This window comes from Malania oleifera, chromosome 7 (assembly GCF_029873635.1).
Source record: "Malania oleifera isolate guangnan ecotype guangnan chromosome 7, ASM2987363v1, whole genome shotgun sequence".
In the NCBI taxonomy this organism is placed as follows: domain Eukaryota; kingdom Viridiplantae; phylum Streptophyta; class Magnoliopsida; order Santalales; family Ximeniaceae; genus Malania; species Malania oleifera.
Genome location: NC_080423.1, coordinates 110180262 through 110204253, shown reverse-complemented (window position 1 = coordinate 110204253; position 23992 = coordinate 110180262). Strand labels below are relative to the sequence as shown.

At 35.6% G+C, this 23992-nt stretch overlaps 1 protein-coding gene across 1 annotated transcript; it reads left to right on the top strand.

The window, feature by feature from the left end:
• The first annotated feature begins 1375 nt into the window (after positions 1-1375).
• Positions 1376-8492, top strand: LOC131160732 (probable serine/threonine-protein kinase At1g54610). Its single transcript, XM_058116607.1, has 7 exons — positions 1376-2003; positions 2191-2475; positions 4822-5139; positions 5844-6071; positions 7212-7312; positions 7394-7517; positions 7915-8492. The coding sequence occupies exons 1-7, from the start codon at positions 1674-1676 to the stop codon at positions 8233-8235; spliced, it is 1707 nt and encodes a 568-aa protein (XP_057972590.1). The 5' UTR covers positions 1376-1673; the 3' UTR covers positions 8236-8492.
• Positions 8493-23992: the final 15500 nt, after the last annotated feature.

Below are 23992 nucleotides of genomic sequence, written 5' to 3'. Positions count from 1 at the left end.
AGGTAAAGACTTGCTAAATGAGCCAAACCAATCTATTAAATATTATATTTCTATACTAAATAATTATAAAAAATATTATCATTTAATCTAGTAACATGAAAAGAGAAAATTAAAATGATATTTACATTGTAAACAACCACGAGACCCAACATCTCGCCCTTACTGGTTTTCGTCCTTCAAATTTTTTTTTCTATTACCTAATCTAAAATGGGTATATCCTAGTTTAAAAAAAAAAAGAAAAAAAAGAATAAGAGTATTTATACTATAGTAATTTGCTTCGTCCGGTCTCTATTAGTAGGGCAAAAGAGAATCACCTCAATGGTTTCAAAAATTTCAAAAACCTCACATGAGTTTTCAAAAATTTCAAAATTCTCCTTTGAAATTCAAGAGTTCCAGGGACCTTCGTGGAATTTGTTAAAAAGGGACAAACCTCCTCTTGTATTTTGCAAAAGATTAATCTCTTGAAGGGTATAAGTGTCTGAAATACCGAATGTCAAGGGATGTTAATAGCATTTGTGAAACCTCTGGAGAGGCTAACGAGACTTTTGAAATCTCAGAGGAGGTCCCTATCTTCCCCCCCACCCCCAAAATATGAGGGATGGTCGCTTTTTATCCTTATTATCTATATAAGTAAAATAGAAAATAAACCTTAAGTTAATATATATATATATATATATATATATAAATCGGATCAAAATTAAACAAAAATGTTTAGCTTCCAGTTTTAAAGTTTAAAATTCAGACCATAAATTTTTTGTTTAAATTTGAGAAAAAGTAGTATAAAATTATAGTAATGTTTTCATAAATAAAATTCTCTAAAATTCACATCCACAGCCCTATCCTACCAAATATTACCAAAGCAAACTTTTGGTTTCATCCGATTCTATAAATTTCTATGCCATTTTATCCACTTTTAATTGTAATAAATTTTCATATTTTGTCTCGTATGAATTATTGTAATGCAATTTTGAATGTAAAATGTAATGACTAAACTCATAATAATTTATATTTGTAATTGTTCATCGATTGTTATTATCTTTTTTATTATTTTAATTATATTAAATTAATTATAACTTTTATAGAAAAATAAATAAAAGAGACAGAGAGAGAAGATTAGGTGGGTGGGGACTTATGCACCCTCTCTAATTATCCAAAGCATAAATCACACTCACTATACAGTGAAATTATTCAAATACATTATTAATCATTAATTATTAGTTATTATTATTATAATAATAACATTTTCCAAGTCTCTCTCCTTGTTGACTTTTGAAGATTCAAGTCATGACGTCACCAAATATCCCGTGGCAATCTAGTAATTATTAGAAAAAAGAAGTCTCATCTTGTCCCGCAGACAGGCATCGAGGTTAGACTCATTCACTGACTCACCTTTTCTTCTGAAACAGCAAAGCCACCTTTCCCTCCACTCTCTCTCCTCTCTCTCTCTCTCTCTCTCTTTCTCTCTCTCTCTCCCCCCTTCGCTTTTTCTCTCTCTTCCGCGCGCAAGGTCCTCGCAGCCCTTAAAGCCGCCATTTTTCCCGGCGTTTTCGAGTTTCGGAGCTCAAGTGTTGGTGTTCTGATCGCTCGTCGCCGGCACTGCCATTTTCCGGCCTCCGATGTGGCGGCGGCGCCACTTGGTGAGGGGCAGAAACTGGGGTTTCCGTAGCTGAGAGATGGGTTGCGTTCTGGGAACGGGAGCCGGCGCCGGTCGTCGGAGGTCGGTCGGAGCTTCGGACCGGCGCCGGAAGGTTGAGGAACGCCCGGTCGCCGTCTCTCGCGGCGCTAATGCCATTAGGGTTAGGAAGGAGAGAGAGAAGATCCGGCAGCCCGGGGATTTTCCGGCCCCGGAGAGGCGGAGGCCGAAGCCGAGGCCGGAGCCGGAGATGGAGCTGTACCCGAGGACCAATCAGCAAGGGTGGCCGTCCTGGCTAGTGGCTGCCGCCGGGGACGCTATCCAGGGATGGACTCCTCGGCGCGCCAATACCTTCGAGAAGCTAGATAAGGTACGCTGGTTTTTAACCCTAAATGGAATGTCTTATAAACATCTACTTGGAAGTGCTTTTATTGTTTTGGCGAGAAATAATTGTTTTGAACCTTTAATTTTGCTCGAAAAAGGAAAAAAATCCAAACAATGATGATAAACAGTGCTGCGCTTTTGTTTTTGCTTTGATTTTGGGTTCATTTCTTCAGATTGGGCAAGGGACATATAGCAATGTATATAAAGCCAGGGATCTGATTACGGGAAAGATAGTAGCTCTGAAGAAGGTGAGGTTTGATAATTTAGAACCGGAGAGCGTGAGATTCATGGCAAGAGAGATTCTTGTTCAGAGGCGACTAGATCATCCCAATGTGATTAAGCTTGAAGGATTGGTCACATCCAGAATGTCTTGCAGTCTGTATTTAGTTTTCGAGTACATGGAGCATGATCTAGCGGGGCTCGTGGCTTGCCAGGGTGTCAAGTTCACTGAACCACAGGTCCTTCTATTACCCACTTTTGGCTGCATTAATTTCACTTTGCTTTGGTGTTGAACTTGGTTTATTACTTTAGTTGGGCGATGAATCCGGTTATGATTGCATTGATTTCATGTTAATTATGTGTTGAGCTTGGTTTGTTGCTTTCGCTGGGTGTAAATTGTGTCGAATTATTGGTGATGGACCCACTTGTCATTGCATTAATATCATGTTAATATTGTGCTGGTTTGGTTCATTACTTTAATTGGGTATAGATTGTGTTGAGTTTATGGAGTGATAAACCCAGTTGTCAGTGCATTAATTTCATGTTTTGCGTTAGCATGATCTGGTGCTATAATTGGATGTAGATTGTGTTGAATTATTGGATGCAGTTTGGCACTTAGCCAAGATTTAGATGTGTTCTTTCAGGAGTTACATCCTTGTGTTTGTATTTGTTCCATCTTCTGTTTACATTTCACTCAGCTGGGTTTGAGCTAATATTTTAGTATTTGTCACTTAGCTCAGTTTCATGCTTTTGATGTTACGGTAAGGCCTCTTGGGTCTTGGGCCCATAGCTGGTGTTGTTTTGGGCATTGAACGTTTGTGTTCCTATGGCTGTGATGGAGCTCTGTGCCTTTGTCTCTGTTGTATGTATTTGTGTCATCTTGGGATTGTAATTTCTAGGAAATTTCATAGTATACATCACTCCAAAAATGAATAGTACAAAATTTTTTATAAAGAAATGATTGAACAAAGGAGCATGAAAATTATGGGTTTTTTGGCAATCTAGGATCTGACAAAATTAATACGTTGGCTCAACCGAAGGCAATCATTTGGCTCAGCTGAGTGGAACCCAAAACAAAAACAAAATAAAATGTGAGATTCAATTCAGGAAGAAAAAAAATTAGAAATTCAAAAGTTTATTTGATCAGTTATTTATTTTTCTTCTCTAGTATCAGAAACTGAAGGGAAGTTCAGTGTGGATTGCTAATGCTTGAAATGCAGCAGAGGAACAATAAGCTTAGATTGACCCAGATTTCAATTTTAATAATTTTCTAGGAGTTGTGCCTCGCACATTTTAATATCTAGGATATTCCTTTGGTGGCTGAGAGCCACAGTGGAGGAATGTTAAGCAATTCATTTTCCCTCTAATGAACGTTTTTATTTCTAGCTTCAGGGCACTATGATCTGGATATCAATTTTATTGGCTAAGAGTCTTTTTACATTTGTTTTTTCCAACTTTGTGTTGGGTTTATTAGTCCTTCTGTCTCTTTATAATAAAATAAAGATCTAGCTCCATCTAAATCCAATTGGTCATTTCCTTTCATATATATCGTGCCTGTATTTCTAGTTGCCTTTTGCCCCTTCATTTACTTCTCTGCTTGTCCCTCTCCTTCTTCTTCCTTTATTTTTTTTTGTTTTGTTTGTTTATTTATTTAATATTTTTTCTTTTTTTGAGGGGGGGGATGTTGGGGAGATTTTGACTGGGATGGTCCTTGATTGTTTAAACTATTTGCTGTTCTTTGAATTGATGGAAACTTAAAAAAAAATTGTGACTTAATGGAAATTAGAACCTCTTCAGCGTTTCTGTAGCCCCTTTCCCTGGCTGAAATTTTGATTTCATTTTCAGTGAATCATATGTTACTTTCTGAGGAACATAGTTGAGTATGATTCTTAAAGAGAAGACACTTCTACTATGTTCTCTCTTCATTATTGTTTGTCACTGCTCTTTTTCCTCAGGAACAAACATTGGAGGTGGGGGGGAGGGGGTGTATGATTTTTAAAGAAGCTCTACTAATATGCTCCTTCTCCAAGATTGTTTGTCCCTGCTGTCCTCTCATTTTTCATGAAAGAGCTATGGACCCTTACAAAAAAAACAAAATAAAATAAGGTGGCATAACTAGTATGCTACATATGTAATAATTGAAAACGCTTTCTTTCAGTGATTTTATTTATTTTATTTATTTTTTTGTTTGTGGGGTGGGGGGGCTCTGTGTGTGTGTGTGTCAAGTAAATGCTGATTGGAAATCAGAAATCATTTGGAGATCCCTTCATTTTATATTGACCAGTGTGCTGCATCTGAATATTGAAAGAAAAAAATAGAGAATTTTGTAAATTATATTAAATAAGGCACATATCTGAAAACAATGGAGCTAGTTAATATTATGGTTTAAACAACATTTAATGTGTTTATATTGAAGAAAGAAAAAAAAATAGGACTAGAATTGCTTTTCTCACAGTACATAAAGGTAACCTGATTTTCTGTGCCTCTTTTTTGCATCTTCCTGGTTGTCTGTGCCTGGGGTTCTGTACAGTTGCAAAATTAAAATTTGAGTGACCTATTTATTTCTTTATAATGTGTTGTGGCAGGTAAAATGCTATATGAAGCAGTTACTGTTGGGGCTTGAGCATTGCCACAGCCAAGGTGTCTTGCACCGTGACATTAAGGGTTCTAATCTGCTTATTGACAATGAAGGAATTCTAAAAATAGCTGATTTTGGGCTCGCTACTTTTTATGATCCTGGTCACAGGCAACCCATGACTAGTCGAGTTGTCACCCTTTGGTACCGCCCCCCTGAACTTCTTCTTGGGGCCACTTTCTATAGTGTTGGCGTTGACCTTTGGAGCGCTGGCTGCATTTTGGGAGAGCTACTTGCTGGGAAACCAATAATGCCAGGGCGGACAGAGGTAGTTTACTTGCCATATTTCTTAAAGTAAAATTACAACTTTAAGGTGACTACTCTTTTAAAGATCTATGTATAGATTTGTTGATGATTCTTGGATGTATATTTGAGGCATACGCATTTGCACATTCAGATATATCTTTTAGCTTGAGTTTGAGATGTTAGGGACATATTAATGTCAAACATGTCTGTGGAGTGGGAATTGGGAAATGTTACCATAAGTGGTCTGACAATAGGGCGCATTCCTGCTAGCCCTAATTTATTTTTTTGCGATTTTCTCCTTGAATCTTGGAATTTTTTAGGTCATATGTGATGAGTGCACCCATGATTGTTGTTGGGGAAGTTCTGTGGCCAACCCAGATAATTTGTTGTGGCTGCCATGTGTAGTCATCTCTAGTACTTGGATGCACCTGACTTGAAATTAGCTCCACCCATAAAGCTCATTTTGATTTTCCCAACTGCATATTGCTAGTGCGGGGGAAAAGGAACACAGTAAGTTACAACGATCCAAATTTCATATATGAAGATATATATGTATACTTCCTTGTGCCTTGGGACATTATGTTCTGTCATTTGTCTTGGGAAAGCAATGTTTCTAGTCAATCTGATCTGGGGCAGTGTACAATCATCTTTCTATGATTTTTGTCAAAGGTATATATAGTTTTTCAGGTTACTTATTACTCATTCTTGGATTCTTTTCTTGGTTAGGTTGAGCAGCTGCACAAGATATTTAAGTTATGTGGTTCCCCATCTGAGGAATACTGGAAGAAATCTAAGTTACCAAATGCAACACTTTTTAAGCCACAGCAACCATACAAGCGATGCGTTGCAGAAACCTTCAAGGATTTCCCTGCTTCTTCTCTCCCTTTGATTGAAACCCTTCTTTCGACAGACCCTGCTGAACGAGGCTCTGCTACTGCTGCTCTTAATAGTGGAGTAAGTATTGCTGATTGCAGTTATTTTTCCAAGAGAAAAGTTTTCATTTTATTTGCAAGGTACATTTACATCATTAATGTTTCTGGAAACGTGGTGTACGATCTTCTAAAGTGTCACGTTTACAATCTAATTTACTTTCTGCTCATCAGTGCCTTATTTTTTGGTTACTAATTGTTGAAGCCTGAAGTATTCCAGGTTCAGTTAGCATTGGATGGGAAGATAGATTTAGAATCTAAACCTTGCATTCATTAATTTTTTGAGAATGGACCACATTGTAATGGTTAATTTAAGCATAAAGTCATGAGAATTATTTTGGAAAAACACTTCTACCTCTTTTTTCTTTTTCACGGGTTTATTGTCTTGTCATAAAAATTTATTTGCTGTTAGAATGCATACTTGTTCAATGTATGTACAGTTAAGAAAGTGCTAGTTTAGTGTATAGAACCACCGTCTGCAATCTTTCTCTGCCTACCATATTATTACCTAAGTACCTTTTTAAGCTATATTTTACGTATGCTCAATTTTGCTGCCCGACTGGCTATCAACGTGTTTAAAATCTTGACAATGAACTTCCATTTTTCTCCATAGGGGTTCCTTATATTTCTATTGAACCTGCATATGCTGACAACTACCTGATTGAGCAACCCTCCTGTGAGCCAGCAGCACGTTTCAATGTTGCATCAAGGTTATGATTGATAGAATGACATATCATGAAAAATTGACAATAGTGTTTTAATGACACTTTTTGCTTAGGAAGCATGATTACCTTGGCAGCGGGGCTAGAGCAGTAGTATATTTTGTTCACTTGAATGTGGAGCCAAGTGATTTCTTCTGCACTTGGGACCAGTAGTGCAACTTTAATGACAAATTTTTGAAGCTTTTATTTTCTTGCTTTTCATGGTAGAAACCAAGAGAAGAAAACAGTAGAAACTATATTGTTGGCTGTGGTTGACATCAATACAAAATATAATCTTGTGACTATTACTCAGTGCTGAATTGATCCTCCAAAAGCTAATTGCTGCTGAATTAGATTTCAGTCTTCCAAAAGTTGGCTTGATTTTTAATATAAAAAATATATGTTAAACAAAAATAACTTGATTCATTGGATTGAACTTACATTGTTGTTACCTTCTCTTGCAGTTCTTCACAACTGAACCTCATGCATGTGAGCCATCAAGTTTACCGAAGTATCCTCCCAGCAAAGAATTGGATGTAAAATTGAGGGATGAAGAAGCTAGAAGGTTAACTTTATTTTTATTTTGCCCTTTCTGTCTGCATTTTTGTGGGCTATTTTAGCCATATGCTGATGAATTCCTTTATAGGCAAAGAGGTCTAACCGGAAAATCTGCTGTTGTTCCTGGTGCCAAAAGAGTTAGAGTTCGTGATCGTGGTGGCCGGGCAATTCCAGCCCCAGAAGCCAATGCAGAGCTCCAAGCAAATTTGGATGTATGTGACATGTGCATCCCCTCCTTATATGTTTTATATGAACTAAATCAGGATAGTTCTTGCCAATTGTCATGTTAAACGATTTGGTGTTTGGATATGATTCCAAGGCATGCCATTTGCAGATTCTTATCTGTAGTCTAGGGTTTGGCTTCCGTCATCACTACATGGGCCTGATTTAGGAGAAATCTTAGGCTAGCATCAAGTAATCAACTCTTTTTGAGTTCTATAATATATCCTCTGTTGCAACATCAGTATCTTAAATTTGCTTTTTTGCCCTTTTTTTTCAATTGTCTAAATAATTGCAATCATATATTTTGAATCAGCTTTCAGCTGAGATCTCTTTTGGCAGATGAGTTATTAACTCCTTCCCACATGATGTGATATCTTTTTATTTCAGAGATGGAGAGTTGTGACACAAGCAAATGCAAAGAGCAAGAGCGAGAAGTTTCCTCCTCCTCATGAGGATGGAGCTGTTGGATTTCCTCCAGGTACCTCACACAATGGCCCTCTATCATTTGGTGCAGCCGATGCATCCTTCGGTTCAACCATTTCCAACCCGAGGTCATCGGGATCTCTCAAAAGCACTGCAGCAGGTGGAGGACCTTCCCGAAGGAGAAAAACCAGTAAAGAACCCCGGATTGCTCCGTCTTGGAGGTTCTTTCGCCAACTTAGGCCATCCTCAATCGGGCTATCGGTGGATCTAAGACTCAAGAGTTAAGAATAGGTCTGTTATGAGGTTTTTGGCAGCCGTAAGTAGGAAAAAATATTATAGGTTTATTTTTGTTTCTATTTTTATTTTTGAATTAGTTGTCCTACCTCTCTCACTTAGCTTGGTTTTTTCCAAGTGCATTTTTCTCCATTATTATCCCATTTATTGTACTTCAAAACATAAATGTCTGGTGTACAATCCACACAACAGAAACCCTAAGTGCTTGGTGTATGATCCGGAGAATGGAATCCCACCTGCTTTGTACAGTTTTTGGATGCAAGTGCTACATGTATTGATCTTCATTGTGGTTCCTCTAGCATCTATGTTTAAATTTTGAAATTGAAAGAAAACTAATCTTATAGAGGCTGCCCATATGTCCAACCCTACCCTACATTTGCAGGCTTGGCTTTTTAATTCTAGGGCAGTTGACAAAAATTGAAATTATGAAAGGCATAGGAAGATTCTCCAAGGGAAATGATGTGATTGAAAATAAAGGTTCTATAATTTCCCATTTGTACACACTTAAACAGCAGGCTCTTACCCCTACCCTACATAATTTGGTACTCTTTATACTGTTGTAAGGGAAAAACTCATCCCTTCAAATGAGTGAGAAAACTAATGTGGTAGAGGTTGATTGCCCATCTCAAATGATCTTTGCCCCCTGTTTGGTTGGACAGAAAGTTGAGAAAGGATAATTGTGAAGGGAAGTCTCAACTGATCTTTTATCTTCTAGTTGGGGAGAAGTTGAGAAAAGAGAAGAATTATGCGCGTGTGCACGGAGAGAGAGAGAGAGAGAGAGAGAGAAGGGAAGATGAGAACTCATTTTGGAGAGAAATTCAAACCTCCTTTTTGTCAAAGTACTTCATTACATTTCAATATTTTAAGCTCTCTGAATATCATGTTAGAATGGAAAGGTGATATTTTTGTAGTTATTATTATTTTTTTTTTAAAAAGAAACGTGAAAACCAATTTTCATCCATAAAACAAACCAAATGAAAGAAATTGGTGAAAAAATTGCCTCTCTTTTCTCGTCAAAAGTGTAATAGGAAAATAAAAACAAAAAAGAAATTCAGTTTTCATTATATTTTTCTCTCTATATCAAATACAATTGAAAATGAAATTCTAATATGATTAAAAATGAAGAAAAATTAATTATGAATGGTGTGTAAAATTAAAATTTTCTTCTTGCATTTGATATATATTTTTATTATTTTTATTTTTTATTAATATTCAAATTTTATATATATATATATATATATATATATATATATATTCTATCCTTCATATTTTTCAAGTTTCAAAGAGAGACTTACACTTTTGGAATCTATTTCTTTCACTTTCTCACCACCAAAATTCTGATAAAAAATGTAATGCAGGGCGTGGGATTAGTCGCAGATCGTAAAACGGACGTGGACACCCGGTGTCACTCAAAAAAAAAAAAAAAAAGTAATGCACAACAAGATTGGATGGAGAATTCTTCCATTGGACCATTGCATGATGCATGTCAGTGCTGGGAACCCTTTTGTCAAATGTGTATGGCAGACCTCTATCTAGGTTTTGTAAGAGACGAAATCAAACCCTTGACTAGGGAAATGAAAATGAAAGCAAAGAACAAATGCAAAGAGAGGAGGAGGGCTTGAAATTCAATGGAAACAAACAAAATTGAAATTCTATGGAACCAAACAAATATGACTACATACAAAATGTGATATATGCCATATCTTTCTTCAATCTTCTCTCCCACTTGCCACAAGTTTTGAAGTCAATACAGGCTTTCTTTTCTTCCTTTTTGCAGTAAACTCAGGTCTTTCGTAATTAAATTGTTATGATTCAATTTTTAAGATTTTTATTTTTTTCATTTGAGATAGTAGGTGAATATTTAATTAGAAAATAATAGAGGAATAGACTTACTATTATGATAAATTAATAGAGTGTCCAAAAGATTTCGAACATCACCGTCAAAACTATAATAATAATAATAATAATAAATCTTGCTTGCTGTCTCTTTTTCTTAGTGATTTACAGACATTTCTTTGACATTTTTAACTGTCAATGTAGTATTTTCGGCCTTGGATTTGGACTTGTGTGATTTAGGCAAAAAGTTCAATATTTGCTATTGTATTTTATTTAAATTCACATAAATTCAAATCCGTACTCTTAACTCTAAGCTCTTGAACATTATAAGTAAAGCAAATTTGAAGGCTCTATATGGATGAAAGATTTTATTTGAGGAAAAAAAAAAAGGAAAAAAAATTATTTTTTATTATAATTTATCTCTATGATGTAATTGATGCAATTCCAAGAGGGGGGGGGGGGACGAATTAGGTTTTAAAAAATATTTTACTAATTTAAACTTTGCGCCGATTCACCACATATCATATTCCATTTAAAAAATACGCATGTATGTAAAACAATTAAACAATGAATATAGACATATACGAGTGGAGCATATCTCATTTAACTTAAATGTGTGCATGCAAAATAGTTATAAAAGAATAAGCATACGTAAACTGAATTTAAAGTACAAAAATTAGATGTGAGAGAGAGAGAGAGACTCAATTTGTTATCGAGGTTCGGTCAAACTAGCTTACATCCCCGCCTTGGACATACCCCCCAAGGATTCCACTAACCCTACTCACTTAACGGGTGGAACAAAAATCGTTTACAACCTCTCCTTATGGGGCGAGGTAAACCCGAGCTCAATTATAGGGATGAACCACAATCATACAGCCTCTCCTTATGGGGCGAGGAATACCCCAGCTCAATTATCAGACTGAGCCCAACTGGTCTCCCTTACAGGGCAGAGACTCCCCAGTTCAATTTATCGGGCTGAACCAAATCGGTCTCCCTTACAGGGCAGAGAATCCCTAGTTCAATTCATGGGATGAGCCAAACGGGTACATAGCACAATTTTTGTACATAATCCATGCTTTTTACATAAGCAAAAATGTACACAATAAGAACTCTAATGTGATGCCCCGAACCCGCCAGGTGGGGCTCGGGTGCCACATGTTCCATTTACCTGTATTTGGTACTTTAACATCAATTACGCAGCGGAAAATAATCTAACATCCTTTATAACATACCAGATTCTATATACATATATCCCAAAATAGTATTCTCCAACATCTAGTATTCAAATATATACATCTTAGAAAACTTATACAAAATCCAAAAATATACATTAAAAGTCTATACCCTCTCTCCCTTTCTCTCTCTCAAAATGTTATGCCAACCTCGAGATCATTGAGCTCGATTACGCAGAGGTCCTGAAAAATATGAAATTCATATCAAGTGAGACACATCTCAGTAAGACGGAATATATAAACACCAGTGTGTGACAATCATGAGGTTTGTGTACAAAATATAATCATCATTTACAAATTAATCCACAATTATGAAATCATTCTTTGTCCCTACTCACACACATGCAGTGTATTTTATTAACGAGAGTTTCCCAAGGATTGGGGTGATTACCTGCTCATACAAGTAGCATCCCTCTACTCTGATACCTTATACAACCGGGTATGATTACAACTAATGCTTATTAGGGCACTTACCTTACTCAATAAGCCTTCAGGTGGATAGTTTGTCTCGTATTCACACACATTCACACAATTATTTATCAACGAAGGTTCCTGAAAATAGGGAAGATTAGCGGTCCATACAAGTAGCTTTCCTCTGTCCTAATACATTATACAACCCTATATGGCTACATCTTATACTTATTAGGGCACTCGCTTTTCTGAGCAAGCCCTCGAGCGGAGAGTTTACCTCGCCCCAAATAAATATAATATTACAATAAATAATACATTTATTCTTCACTTTGTATCAGTTATTTCCATAATACTCATATCTTCACAATCTCAGTTCCCACATTACTCAGTATTTCACATCACATAAATTCATTTCACATTTCACATCTCTTGTCTTCACATATTTAGTATTCGCAGATATTTCACATACGTTGTTCTCATGTTATATATTGGTTAAATTAACAATTATGCATTTAAAACTCACTGCCAGATGGATAATCACTATCATGCTTCCCCCCATGACGGATTGTGTGGCCCGTAGGCTGGACTTAACCTTGGTCGGTCCACCAGAGTTAAATCAGTAACAACCTCTTCAGTCTATAAGTCAAATTGGCTATTCCTATACTGGTTTAGACTCCAGGGGAACTCTACCTTTCTCAGCCCAATCGATCATCCCGTCTCCACACTCACTCTAAGACGTGTGGGTGCACTAGCTCTTCTGAAATCACGTGTAACAGTACTGTGCCTACTATGGTCCACCGGGGTTCTCAAATTATACATTGTAATTTAACATTCACATCCTGCTTTGATTAAACAATTCACATGCAGTATAATCCCAATATATTTCATTATTTCCAACATGTCATACATATATCACAACCCAACTCAATATATTCATTTTACTCATGCCACACATTTTAAATAATACACGTAATTATATCATCAAAAATAATAAGCAAACCCATTTTCATCCTCTGTTTAACTAAAAATACACATCATTACTTTAATCATTCCATTTTCGCAAATAATAACTAACAACACAGCCCTAGGCTAAAAAATCTCAGTTTAAATGGTTGGCTTTCAATACTCGTAGGATAATCATATAAATACACAAATAATTTTCATTTAAACCGGAGAAATTTACAAATTTACTAGCTTAATCTATTCCCCTTACCTGGTTTCCTGAACTACGCCAGCAGGGACCCCAAAACGATGCCTACGACGCTCACCCGAACCTTGATTCAAAACCCTAGTTTATCAACTCAAACCCCAGATCAACAACTATAAAACATCCCCAAACTCATGGACCCCTTTTAAATAATCATACACTAGACAAATGGCTCAATTCTACCCTTACCTCAACTTTAGGGTAATGCCTAGAAAGACCCCGTTCGAAAATCCACTCTACTAGACTTGTAGAGAATTTCCCTTAAATCCTCGTGGTAACTTCCGATCGTTGAATCAGGTGACAAACGACGAGAAATCATAGAGAGAGAGAGAGCGAGAAGTGTCATTTTTAGAGAGAGGAAGAGAGAAATTAAGGTTTCTTAATGAGTATGAAATGAGAATTCTTTTTATAAGCCATTGAATCGGCCAATCTCGTCGCCGAAATGAAGTATTCGTTGACAAGTTATAGAAGGTCATTCATTGACGAAAGAAGGACTTTGTCAATGAACCCTAATCCTGAAATTTCTGTCATTTGGGATCTCTTTGTCGACAATGCCTGAACTTTGTTGACGAATCACAGAAGGACCTTTTGTCGACGAAAACAGGGGATTCATCAACGAAGCCTACTTTTTCTTTTTTAAAATTTTCCCTTTCTTCATTCCTTTATTATTTTTCATAAATAAATTTTTCGAATCTCTATATTCTCCCCTCCTTATAAAATTTCATCCTTAAAATTTTGCTACTCGTTCATTTTCACATTTCTACAATTTATTAATTAACTATATCCAATACAATTCAGTATACACCACCATCTGAATTTCTGCATTGTCTACAATTAAATAAAACCATCATTATCTTAAACATAAACTCGTACCTGCCCCCTTGGCAATATCTGCCTCGGTCGGGATCATCGTGTACACACGTGCTGGACTACCTCCACCTCGGGGTACATGTTGCTTTCCTCGGATTTGATTCGGTGCAGATGCATTGGGCAGTAGTTCATGGAAATTTCTTGCAATGTGCCCTAGTTTTCTGCACCTATAGCACCTAAGACCCCCAATTCGGCAGTCACCCCTATGCCTCCTGTTGCATCTACGACATACAGGGTAAGATGAATCATCCTGATAACTAGGACAACCCTGATCCCTCGTCTCTTGCCTCGGGCCCACAGTATCCCTTTCTCTTTTCCACAATCCCTGACTAACCTCAGCTTGAAAACTGGGAGGTGTAGGCCTCTTTCTTTGTTTTACGGTTCTGTACTGCCCTGAAAACTCTTCTCTAGTACTGAAGCCTTATCCACAAAGTCCGAGAAGTTTTGAACCTAGAACCCCACTACAAGCTCATAGATCTCTCGCCTCAGGCCTTTTTCGAACATTCTGGCCTTTCTCGCCCCATTTGGGATTATAAATGGTGTAAAGCGAGATAGCTCCAAAAATTTTGTTGCATACTCCCCAACAGTCGTATTCCCTTAGGTCAGGTTGGTAAACTCTTCAACCTTTTATTTTCTGGTAGACAAGGAAAAATACCTATCAAAGAACAGCTCCTTAAATCAATCCCATGTCAGTGCCACCTTTACTAGTCTCTGTCCTTCTAACAGCTTCACAAAAAGTCACCGGCGTTTTGCATCTCCTATCATCTTAAAAGCGGCGTAACGGACCTTCTACTCATTCTTGCAGCCGAGTACTTCCATTATCTCCTCAATTTCCTAAACCCAGTTTTTTGCAGCCACTGGATCAGATCCTCCTACAAAAGTTGGAGGGTTCAATCTTATGAACTCCTTAATGCTACAACCCTGGTCTACAAATGAGTAGTTCTGCTCTCTAGGATCCTTCCTCATTTCTGCCCTGACCTAACGGGATATACCCCTCAGGATCGTGGAAGTATCAAAGTCCTCCTTAGTAGATGCCTCCAAGTCATAAGTTCCTTATCCAATACCTACATCCTTACCCCTAGGATTCATCCTGAAAATAGGACAGAAAAGAGTTAAGAATTCCATTATCATAACCTACTCAACACAATCATTAAACTAAAATCTCATATACGTCCAAATTTTCAACTTAAGGATCAGTCCCACAGCTTAGAAATGAAATCCTCTAAGGTTTGCCATGGTTTTTCTAAAACCGTCGACTGCTTCAAAAAAATCACAGAAAGCCGTCAACATACCTACGCCTCTAGGCTACAAGACAAAATCCTATAACTCCCAACACCTAACCTACCCATTTCATATCCTCAGTGTCATCTATTCTTATACTCTGGTATTAATCATCCCTAAGTCTACAAAACCTAAAACCTAATGCTCTGATACAATTTTCACAAATAATAAATAATAATACAGCCCTAAGCTAAAAAACTCAGTTTAAACGGTTGACTTTCAATACTCGTAGGATAATCATATAAATAAACAAATAATTTCCATTTAAACTGGTGAAATTTACAAATCCACTAATTTAATCTATTCCTTTTACTTGGTTTCCTGAACTACACCAACGGGGACCCCAAAACAATATCTGCAATGCTCACCCGAACCCTGACTCAAAATCCTAGTTTATCAACTCAAACCCCAAATCAACAACTATTAAACATCCCCAAGCCCATACACCCTTTTTAAATAATCATACACTAGACAAACGACTCGTTTTTACCTTTAACTCAACTTTAGGGTACTGCCTGGAAAGATCCCGTTCGAAAATCCACTCCGCTAGACTTGTAGAGAATTTCCCTTAGATCCTCGTGGTAACTTTCAATCATCGAATCAGGCGACGAACTACAAGAAATCATAGAAAGAGAGTGTGTGAGAAGCGTCGTTTTAGAGAGAGGAAGAGAGAAATTAAGGTTTCTTAATGAGTAAGAAATGAGAATTTCTTTTTATAAGCCGTTGACTTGACCAACCTTGTCGACAAAATGAAGTTTTCGTCGACGAGTTGCAGAAGGTTGTTCGTCAACGAAAGAAGGACTTCTTCGACGAACCCTAATCCTGAAATTTCTATTGCTTGGGATCTCTTCATCAACAATGCTTGAACTTCTTCAATGAATCACAGAAGGACCTTCTTTGACGAAAACGGGGGATTTGTTGACGAAGCCTACTGTTTTCTTTTTTTAAATTTTCCCTTTCTTCATTCTTTTATTATTTTCCATAAATAAATTTTCTGGATCTCTACATCTAAAATACACTCTAGTATGATATGAAATATACTTAGAAGAGTAAGGGTGTTTTTCTCAAAATCATATTTTCAATCTTTGAAAGATGATATATATAATAAGTGCTTCAAAGATTTTACCCTAATAAAATTTTCTCCCTAAAATATTTTTTCAAGAAATAATAGGAAAACCGAGGGTATTTTCAAATATATGATCTTTGAATAAAAATGGAGTATGTAATGAAAAACTTCAAAGATCTTAAACCCTCAAATAATTTTCCCAAAAATGATATATAGAAAATGTAGTTCAAGGGAAGTTAGGGTTTATGCTCAAAAATAATTTTTCTATAAAGAATATGAGTTTATGAATCTTGCAATGGACGTGCAAGATTCACATGCAACAAAGAGTTTCCCAAAGATTTTTATCAAGAAAATAATGTGGGAAAAGCTCAAAGATTACTCTCAAAATGATTTTCAGAATAAAAGATTAAGTGAGAGTAACTACATTTGATGTAAAAGAAACAAATGCCCAAACAAAATAAATGCTCTCTTTCAAAAGTACTTTTCAAAGAATGAGTGAAAGAGAGTAGGAGAGAGTAAAGATTTTGCCCTAAAAGAAAAATTTTTACAATAAAAACAATGTGGGGGGAACTTTGATTTAAAAATTAGTCCAAGAATATTTGAGAAAAAAATTTGACTAATCAAAGTTGCTAATTAAGCTAATGAAAAAGATATTTATAGAGTTTATGAAAATATGACCGTTTGGGGATACGCTCAGTATTTTTAAAATTATTTAATTAAAAAATTAAACGTGATTAACATTGGAAAATAACCGAAACCCGAGAGGTTCGGTCGACCGATGCTAGTGCTGGTTGGTTGACGTCACACAACAAATTTGAATTTTTAAAAGGGTTCGGTCGACCTAGGGAGGTGTCGGTTGACCGAGCCAAAAGGAAATTCTGAACCTTCGTAGGTTTGGTCAGCTGAGGTCTAGGGCCAGTCTGTCAAGCTTGAGGGCCAGTTGACTGAGGCGTTTTTGAGCTAAAGTAGTATGTCGGCCGAGGCATAAACTTGATCGAGAAACAATGGCCGGTCGGCTGGCCATTTGAGTTCAATTTGGGATCGATCGACCGAACATGACCAAAAATACAATTTTGTCCTCAGAGCAAGTTCGGTCAGCTGAGGTGTTTTACAAGGTGAAATATCGGTCAACTGAGGATAGTTAAAAACCTAAGGTTTAGCCCTATTTTGATCCAAAATGATTTTAAACCCTTTTGTATGATTTTACTTTTTATGAAAATGATTTTTCATGAAAGTGTTGGGTGCTCTAAGGTCTATCTATGGTCATCTGAGCATTCAACCATATCATGTATAAAATGCATTATTACAACCCAAAAATATTAAAAAAGACTAAATGCAATTACAAAATAAAACATTCGTCTTCTTCTTTCTTATATGAGCTTTCCATTCCTCCTTGCTTCCATATCTCTTAAATCTTATATGTGAGCTGAATTATAAACCTGTTCACATGTTAATTATACACATAAGAAACATGTGCTTTGTTAGCATCAAAATAGGAATTTGACTCAAAAAGTTGACACTCTATATCACACTAGTAAAAATAAAAATATTTTAATATAATTAAAATTTTAAAATTAAGATTAATCTAACCCCATTAAAGAAGAAGACAAGAAAAGAAAATTTTATTTGAGAAAATAAAATTTTCTCAAATAAATCCCCCTATATGTTTGGATCAAAAAATTTATTTGAGAAAAAAGAAAAGAAAAGTAAAATACTTTATTCTATTTCATTATATTTTTCCCTTATAGCCAATACCATTAAAATTAAAAATTTATTCTTGTATAATTAAAAATTTTAAAAAATTAAAAATTAAATATCAATGATATGTAAAATTAAAATTTTATTGCAACATTTGGGAGGGTCAACTTCCGAAAAGGGGTGGCAAACTCAAATTCAAATAAAAAATGGGTCAATACATGTTCAATAGAATCGCCACTAATATAATTTTTTATCTTAGGTGAGGTTAAAACATTTATTTAAAATTCTACCAGTTCATCGGTCTCTAAAGTCTAAACTACACTTAGGTCCAAGGAATCTATTAGAATATTTTTGGATCAAAAAATTTATTCAAAAAAAAAAGTAAAAAATAAATTTATTTTTCATTATATTTTTTCTCTATATCAAATAGTATTAGAAATAAAAATTTATTCTCGTATAACTTAAAAATTAAGAAAAATTAAAAATTAAAAATCAATAATGTGCAAAATAAAAATTTTATTTATGCTATATATCTTATATTCATATTTTTAAGATTCCAAAGAGACTCTTAATACTTATATTGGATTAAATGGGCTTCATTGGACAAAGAAGTGACCAATAGGGCCGTAGAATATAGAGGAAGCATCAAGGGAAGCCCTTACACATGGGCTTCATATGCATGGATTTTGGCCCAAAAACTTAAGCTTATGGGCATTGACTTATGGGCCCAAGGCCCAAAGCATGTACCAGTGGGAGTCAACCCTTTCCCAACCAGTTGTATATCCTCTTTTCTCCCTCTTCAATGTAACATTGGAAATTCAAATTATTTTTTAATCTTGTAATATTTGTATAAAAAATTTTGAAAATTAATACAAATTTATGATACTTTTCACATGTGAAAAAAAAAATTATTTTTTATTTTTTAAGTCTCAAATAATTACAGAAATATTGTTTTATTTTCTAATTTTGTAAATTTATATAGGAAAGTAAACATATATTTTTTTGTTTTCTAAATTTCTAATTTTTATATAATTTTTTAAACTTAATAAACAAGGAGAGATTTTGTAATTATTTAAAAATTTATAAATAAAAAATAAAAAAACTTATTTTGCAATTGAACATATTATTTATTGACTTAAATGAAAAACTCAAAAATCTCTTTATTAAAATGTAGGTTTCTAGTTTTGGGGGTTATAATTTTTTATTTGAGATAAAATTTTAGTATTTAAATAGAGAAGGGTAGAGGGCACTTGTTAAAACAATTTATTTTTTTTTCACATTCAAATTTAAATTGTTTGTCTAGCAGAACATGAAAGATTTACATTGCTCTTAACAAAAATTGTTCACTTCCCATTCCATGTTTTTCTAATATCACGTGGGTCGTAAAATTGTAAATAATTTTCTTACTATATTTGAAACTTAGACTTCATATATATATATATATATATATATATATATATATATATATATATATATAAATCATAGTATTTGAGACCATTTGGACATTCATAGTATTCGAGACTATTTAGACATTCCATTAATGCATTAGAATAGTGGATTTGCTCTTCTATTTTTTTGTACATAAAATTTCTTAGTTGCATTAATTCAATATCTTAATTTAGTAGTCAAACTATTTAAGATTATGAAAAAACTACATTTGAATTTTAGATTTAGGAGTTAAAAATCATTTACCAGTGAGCACTTTTTCAAGTGTTGGTGTTTGAAGAAGAAGAAAAATAAGAAACAAGTAAGAGGATTTGCGGGTAGGATCTTGTGTGTCTCTCCTTCTACATGGATAAATTATTGGACAAAAATCTTTTAGGCTATGTTTGGAATTCGAAAAATATTAGGGAAGGGAAAGAAAAATATCAAAGAATCCACATTTTCAAGTTTAGTTATCAATGAAAGTGAGGAAGAAATAGAAGATATACCAAATCTATGAACAAATTTTGAATTTACACATTATTGATATTTAGTTATTCTTAATTTTTAGTCATATGAAAACAAATAATAGTATTTCATAGAAAAAAATACGAAGAAAAACAAGTTTTCTTTATTTTTCGTTCCTTTCCTTTTTTCTTTTTTCTTTTCCTTTTCAAGTTTAATTTTTAATCCAAACAGACCTTAGTTAACCAAGTATCGTGAATTAAATCCAATTTGCTTGAGTTTAGAGAAAGATGGTCTAAAAAAAATGAGTTGAGGAGGTAGAGAGCACAAAAATAGCATGTGATGATTTCGATAGTAAGTCATATGCATTATACCTATCTAAACTTCAAACTAGAAGTAACATTAAGTACAAGTAAATTCAAAATTGATACACCCAAAATTGATAGGAATACTCATAGGGTTGGACAAGTATAAGACACACATTTGATGTTTCACGTAATCGCCCTAAAGTTAACTATAATCCCCCTAAACTTAATGGTACGGTTACAAGAGAGCTACTATTGATGTATTGTATAACCTCCCTTTAGTTACCTATAATCCCCCTAAGCATAATAGCACACTCATAAATGTCAAGTCGAAGGAAGGTTTGCCTTCACCACTATAAAAAGGGATCGTAGGAGAAGGTAAACATCCCACTCATACTCACTCTTTCTACTATTGCAATTTAAAGTCTCTTATTAGTTCCTTACTTAGGCATCAGAGTGATCCCTCAAGGTACACCCTAGGTCCTCCAAACCATTATTATTTCATCCCTTTCAGGTGGTTGTGATCAAGGAGTGTCTTCGAAAGCTGCTTGATTTTCAGGTAGCAATAGTTGGCGCTGTAACGACCCAAAAAATTTAATTAATAAAAATAATAAAAGAAGAGAAAAGGGGAAGAAAAGAAATATTTTAAAGGGTGTCAGCAAGAAATCGTCGATGAACCAATTGGTTTCATCAATGAGAGTTCAACCTTGGCTCGTCGACGAGGGCACATGTCTCGTCGACGAAGAGTTACCGAGAGGGGTTTTCATATTACTAAAATTCGTCGACGAGTTTTCGGCTTTGTCCACGAACGGTGTTCTTGAACTCATCAACGAGTCCACGTGTCTCGTCAACGAATCCCTGCCTATAAATTGCGATTTTGTTCATTTTTAGCGAGGATTTTCTACATGTAGCTTCTCTCTCTCTCTCTCTAGAAAAACGGCCCTCTCACCTTCTCTCTAGGTTTCTGGCCCCGTTTCTCTTCAGTTCGACGATCGGAAGCTACCATGAGACTCTTGAAAAGATTCTCTACAATATAGGCGGAGTAACATTTTGATTTGAGAAGTTTGGGAAATATTCCATAATCAGGGTAAGTAAATTTTTTGGAAATTTTCTTAATAAATACAATTACTTGGAGCCTAGGAAGTATTAAATGGGTATTTTTCTAAGATTTGAGTAAGTTGGGATTTTTGGAATACAGGGTCTCATTTTGTTCAGTTTAGGCAGGAATCCCAAAGAGCAGGTAAGGGGAAATATTTTATAACAGCATTTTTATTAATTTTAAACCGACTAATTTTGGATATAAACTCTACATATTTAGGTATAATTTTCTAAACTGTGTAAGTATTGAAAATACTGTTTTTGAATATATAATATAATGGGAAAATTTGTGTGGCATGAATAGCTTTAAAAATTAAATGGTTGCAAGTACTGTGGGATGATGATTAATTGTGATTGTGAATACTGTTTGGTTACGATTTTTGTTTGGTTGGAAATACTGGTTGGTTGTGGATACTGTTTGATTGTGTATACTGTGATAGATGCGTGGATGTGTTGAGTGGTTGGATTTGCTTTTGATTTGTGTTGTGGTTCATGTAAATTGCGATATAGCGTTGGTAGTGATATGAGGAGGTCATTATATGGGCGTTTATATTTTGGGGGGATAAACATTGGCAGTGGTATGAGGAGTTTGTTTTCCTATTTACCATGAATAGGGTGGTTTGTGTTGTGATCTGTGTGGTTGATTAGTCATGTGTGGACATGTATTTTGTATGTATGATAATCCTGTGTGGATCAGTCCTGTGTGGACGTGTATGTTGTGTGTATTAGAGTCTTGTGTGGATGTTGCATTTGGTGTGGGTACGGACCCTATGTGGGTGAGAATGGATAATGTGTATATCCTGTGTGGATTGATTGTGATATGTGTGTATGCACGGAACTCTGCGAAATAATTACCATTGGTTGTGTGTAACTTTAATTACTTAAGTATTTTTGGTAAAATAGAATACTCCACCCGAGGGCTTGCTGAGAAAGGCGAGTACTATGGTAATTATTTGTGGATACCAAAGTAGAGGGAAGTCACTTGTATGGGCAGGTGACCTTTCCTATTCTCGGAGACTTTACCTAGATACATAACTCGAGGGTTTACTGAGAAAGGTAAGTGCCCTGTTGTTAGCACTAGAGTAGAGGGAATCTATTTGTATAGGCAGGTAGACTTCCCTATTCTCGAAAATTATCAGTAAAAAAAATAGTTATATATGTGCGTAGGTGATTGGGTGACAGAGAAGTTAACGATGGTGTGTTTATGAATGTGTTTACTTAGCTGCTATGGATAGTGGAATACAACTGTATGTATATTTTGAAATTGTATATTAAACACTTCAACCACACACTATTGTAACTTATTTCTTCCTTACTGAGAGGTGTCTCACCCCATCAAATTATTAATCTTTTCAAGTCTTGCAGGTGATCGAGCTTAGAAAGCTCCAGGGCGGGGTAGTTTTGTGAGTAAATAAAAAGAATGAATATGTATTGTTTTATGTTTAATTATTCTAGTCATGTAATATAGAGAATGTGATTGTACTTTATGGGTTTGCTTATGTGAATATAGAACTCTAGTATTATGTTTGAGTTTATTTAATTTAATTCCGTTATGTGAATGGTAACATAGACGCATGTTTGGTCTCTTAACACTCCGAGCCCACATGGTGGGTCTGGGGCGTTACAGGTGCTGTCTGTGGGAACCCTTGGGAGGTTTTCTATCCTTAATCATGAACACAAGAAGGAGTCAGACCGATCCAAAAAAGGAGGAGCCTGAGCGACCTAAGTGAAGTGGCTAATGAAGGGAAGGAAACAATTTATAGACTTTCAGCGCGCGAATCCAAGTGATGCAAACGCCAATGGCGCAAATCCCAATGATGAGATTTAGAATGGTGTGGATCAACATGCCCAGACCAACAACGCCCATCTAATGGGCATTTCTTGTGAGGCCTTAAAGACCTACCCATTTGATTAGCACAACTCATGAGCCAACAAAGGGGTGAGCATGTCTCACCAGTAATGGCTCATCTAATGAGTACAGCTCATGAGGCCGTGAAGACTTGCCCACTTGATGAGCACAGTGAAAGCATTCATGATCCAATGCAAAGAGAGAGAGAGAGAGAGAAAGAAAAAAAGAGTGGAAGAGATTCAATTGCAAAGAGAGAGAGAGAGAGTTGTCGCACAAGAGGCCAAAGTATGTTCTATGCCTTTATGCTTTATATATATATATATAATACAATTAGAAATAATGAATAAACCTAACCCTAATAATGATACAAATACTAAAGAGCCCCTTAACTAAAATATTACTTAAATATATAGGATATTATCTAACTTACCCCCTCAAACTCATGATGGTGCACCAAGAAGCATCGAGAGTTTGTCGAGTAGAAACTGGAAACGACTAATAGTGTGACACTTTGTGAAGAAGTCAGTCAACTACATGGTATAGGAAATGAATGGGAGACTGATGGTACCAAGGCAAAGATGATGACGTGTGAATGCCAATCAATTTCAATATGCTTAGTGTGCTCATGAAAGAGCAATCTGAATAGCACTGGTGTTGTCACAATATATAGGAGTGGGTTCAGCAAGAAAGACACTCATGTCAACAAGTAACCAACGCAACCAAACTATTTCAACAGCAGTTGAAGCCATGACACAATACTCAGCCTTAATAGACGAACGAGAAACTACCGATTGCTTCTTGATTTTTCAAGAAATGAGAGTCACCAAGAAAAATATAGAAACCACTCGTGGACTTGCGGTCTATAGGATCTCCAGCCCAATCAACATAAGACTAAGCACGAAGTTCTAAAGTAGATGTAGAAGAGAGTAATATACTTTGATACAATGTCCCTTTGATATAACGTAAGATACAGAGAACGACAGCCCAATGGATCGTAGTGGGAAAGGA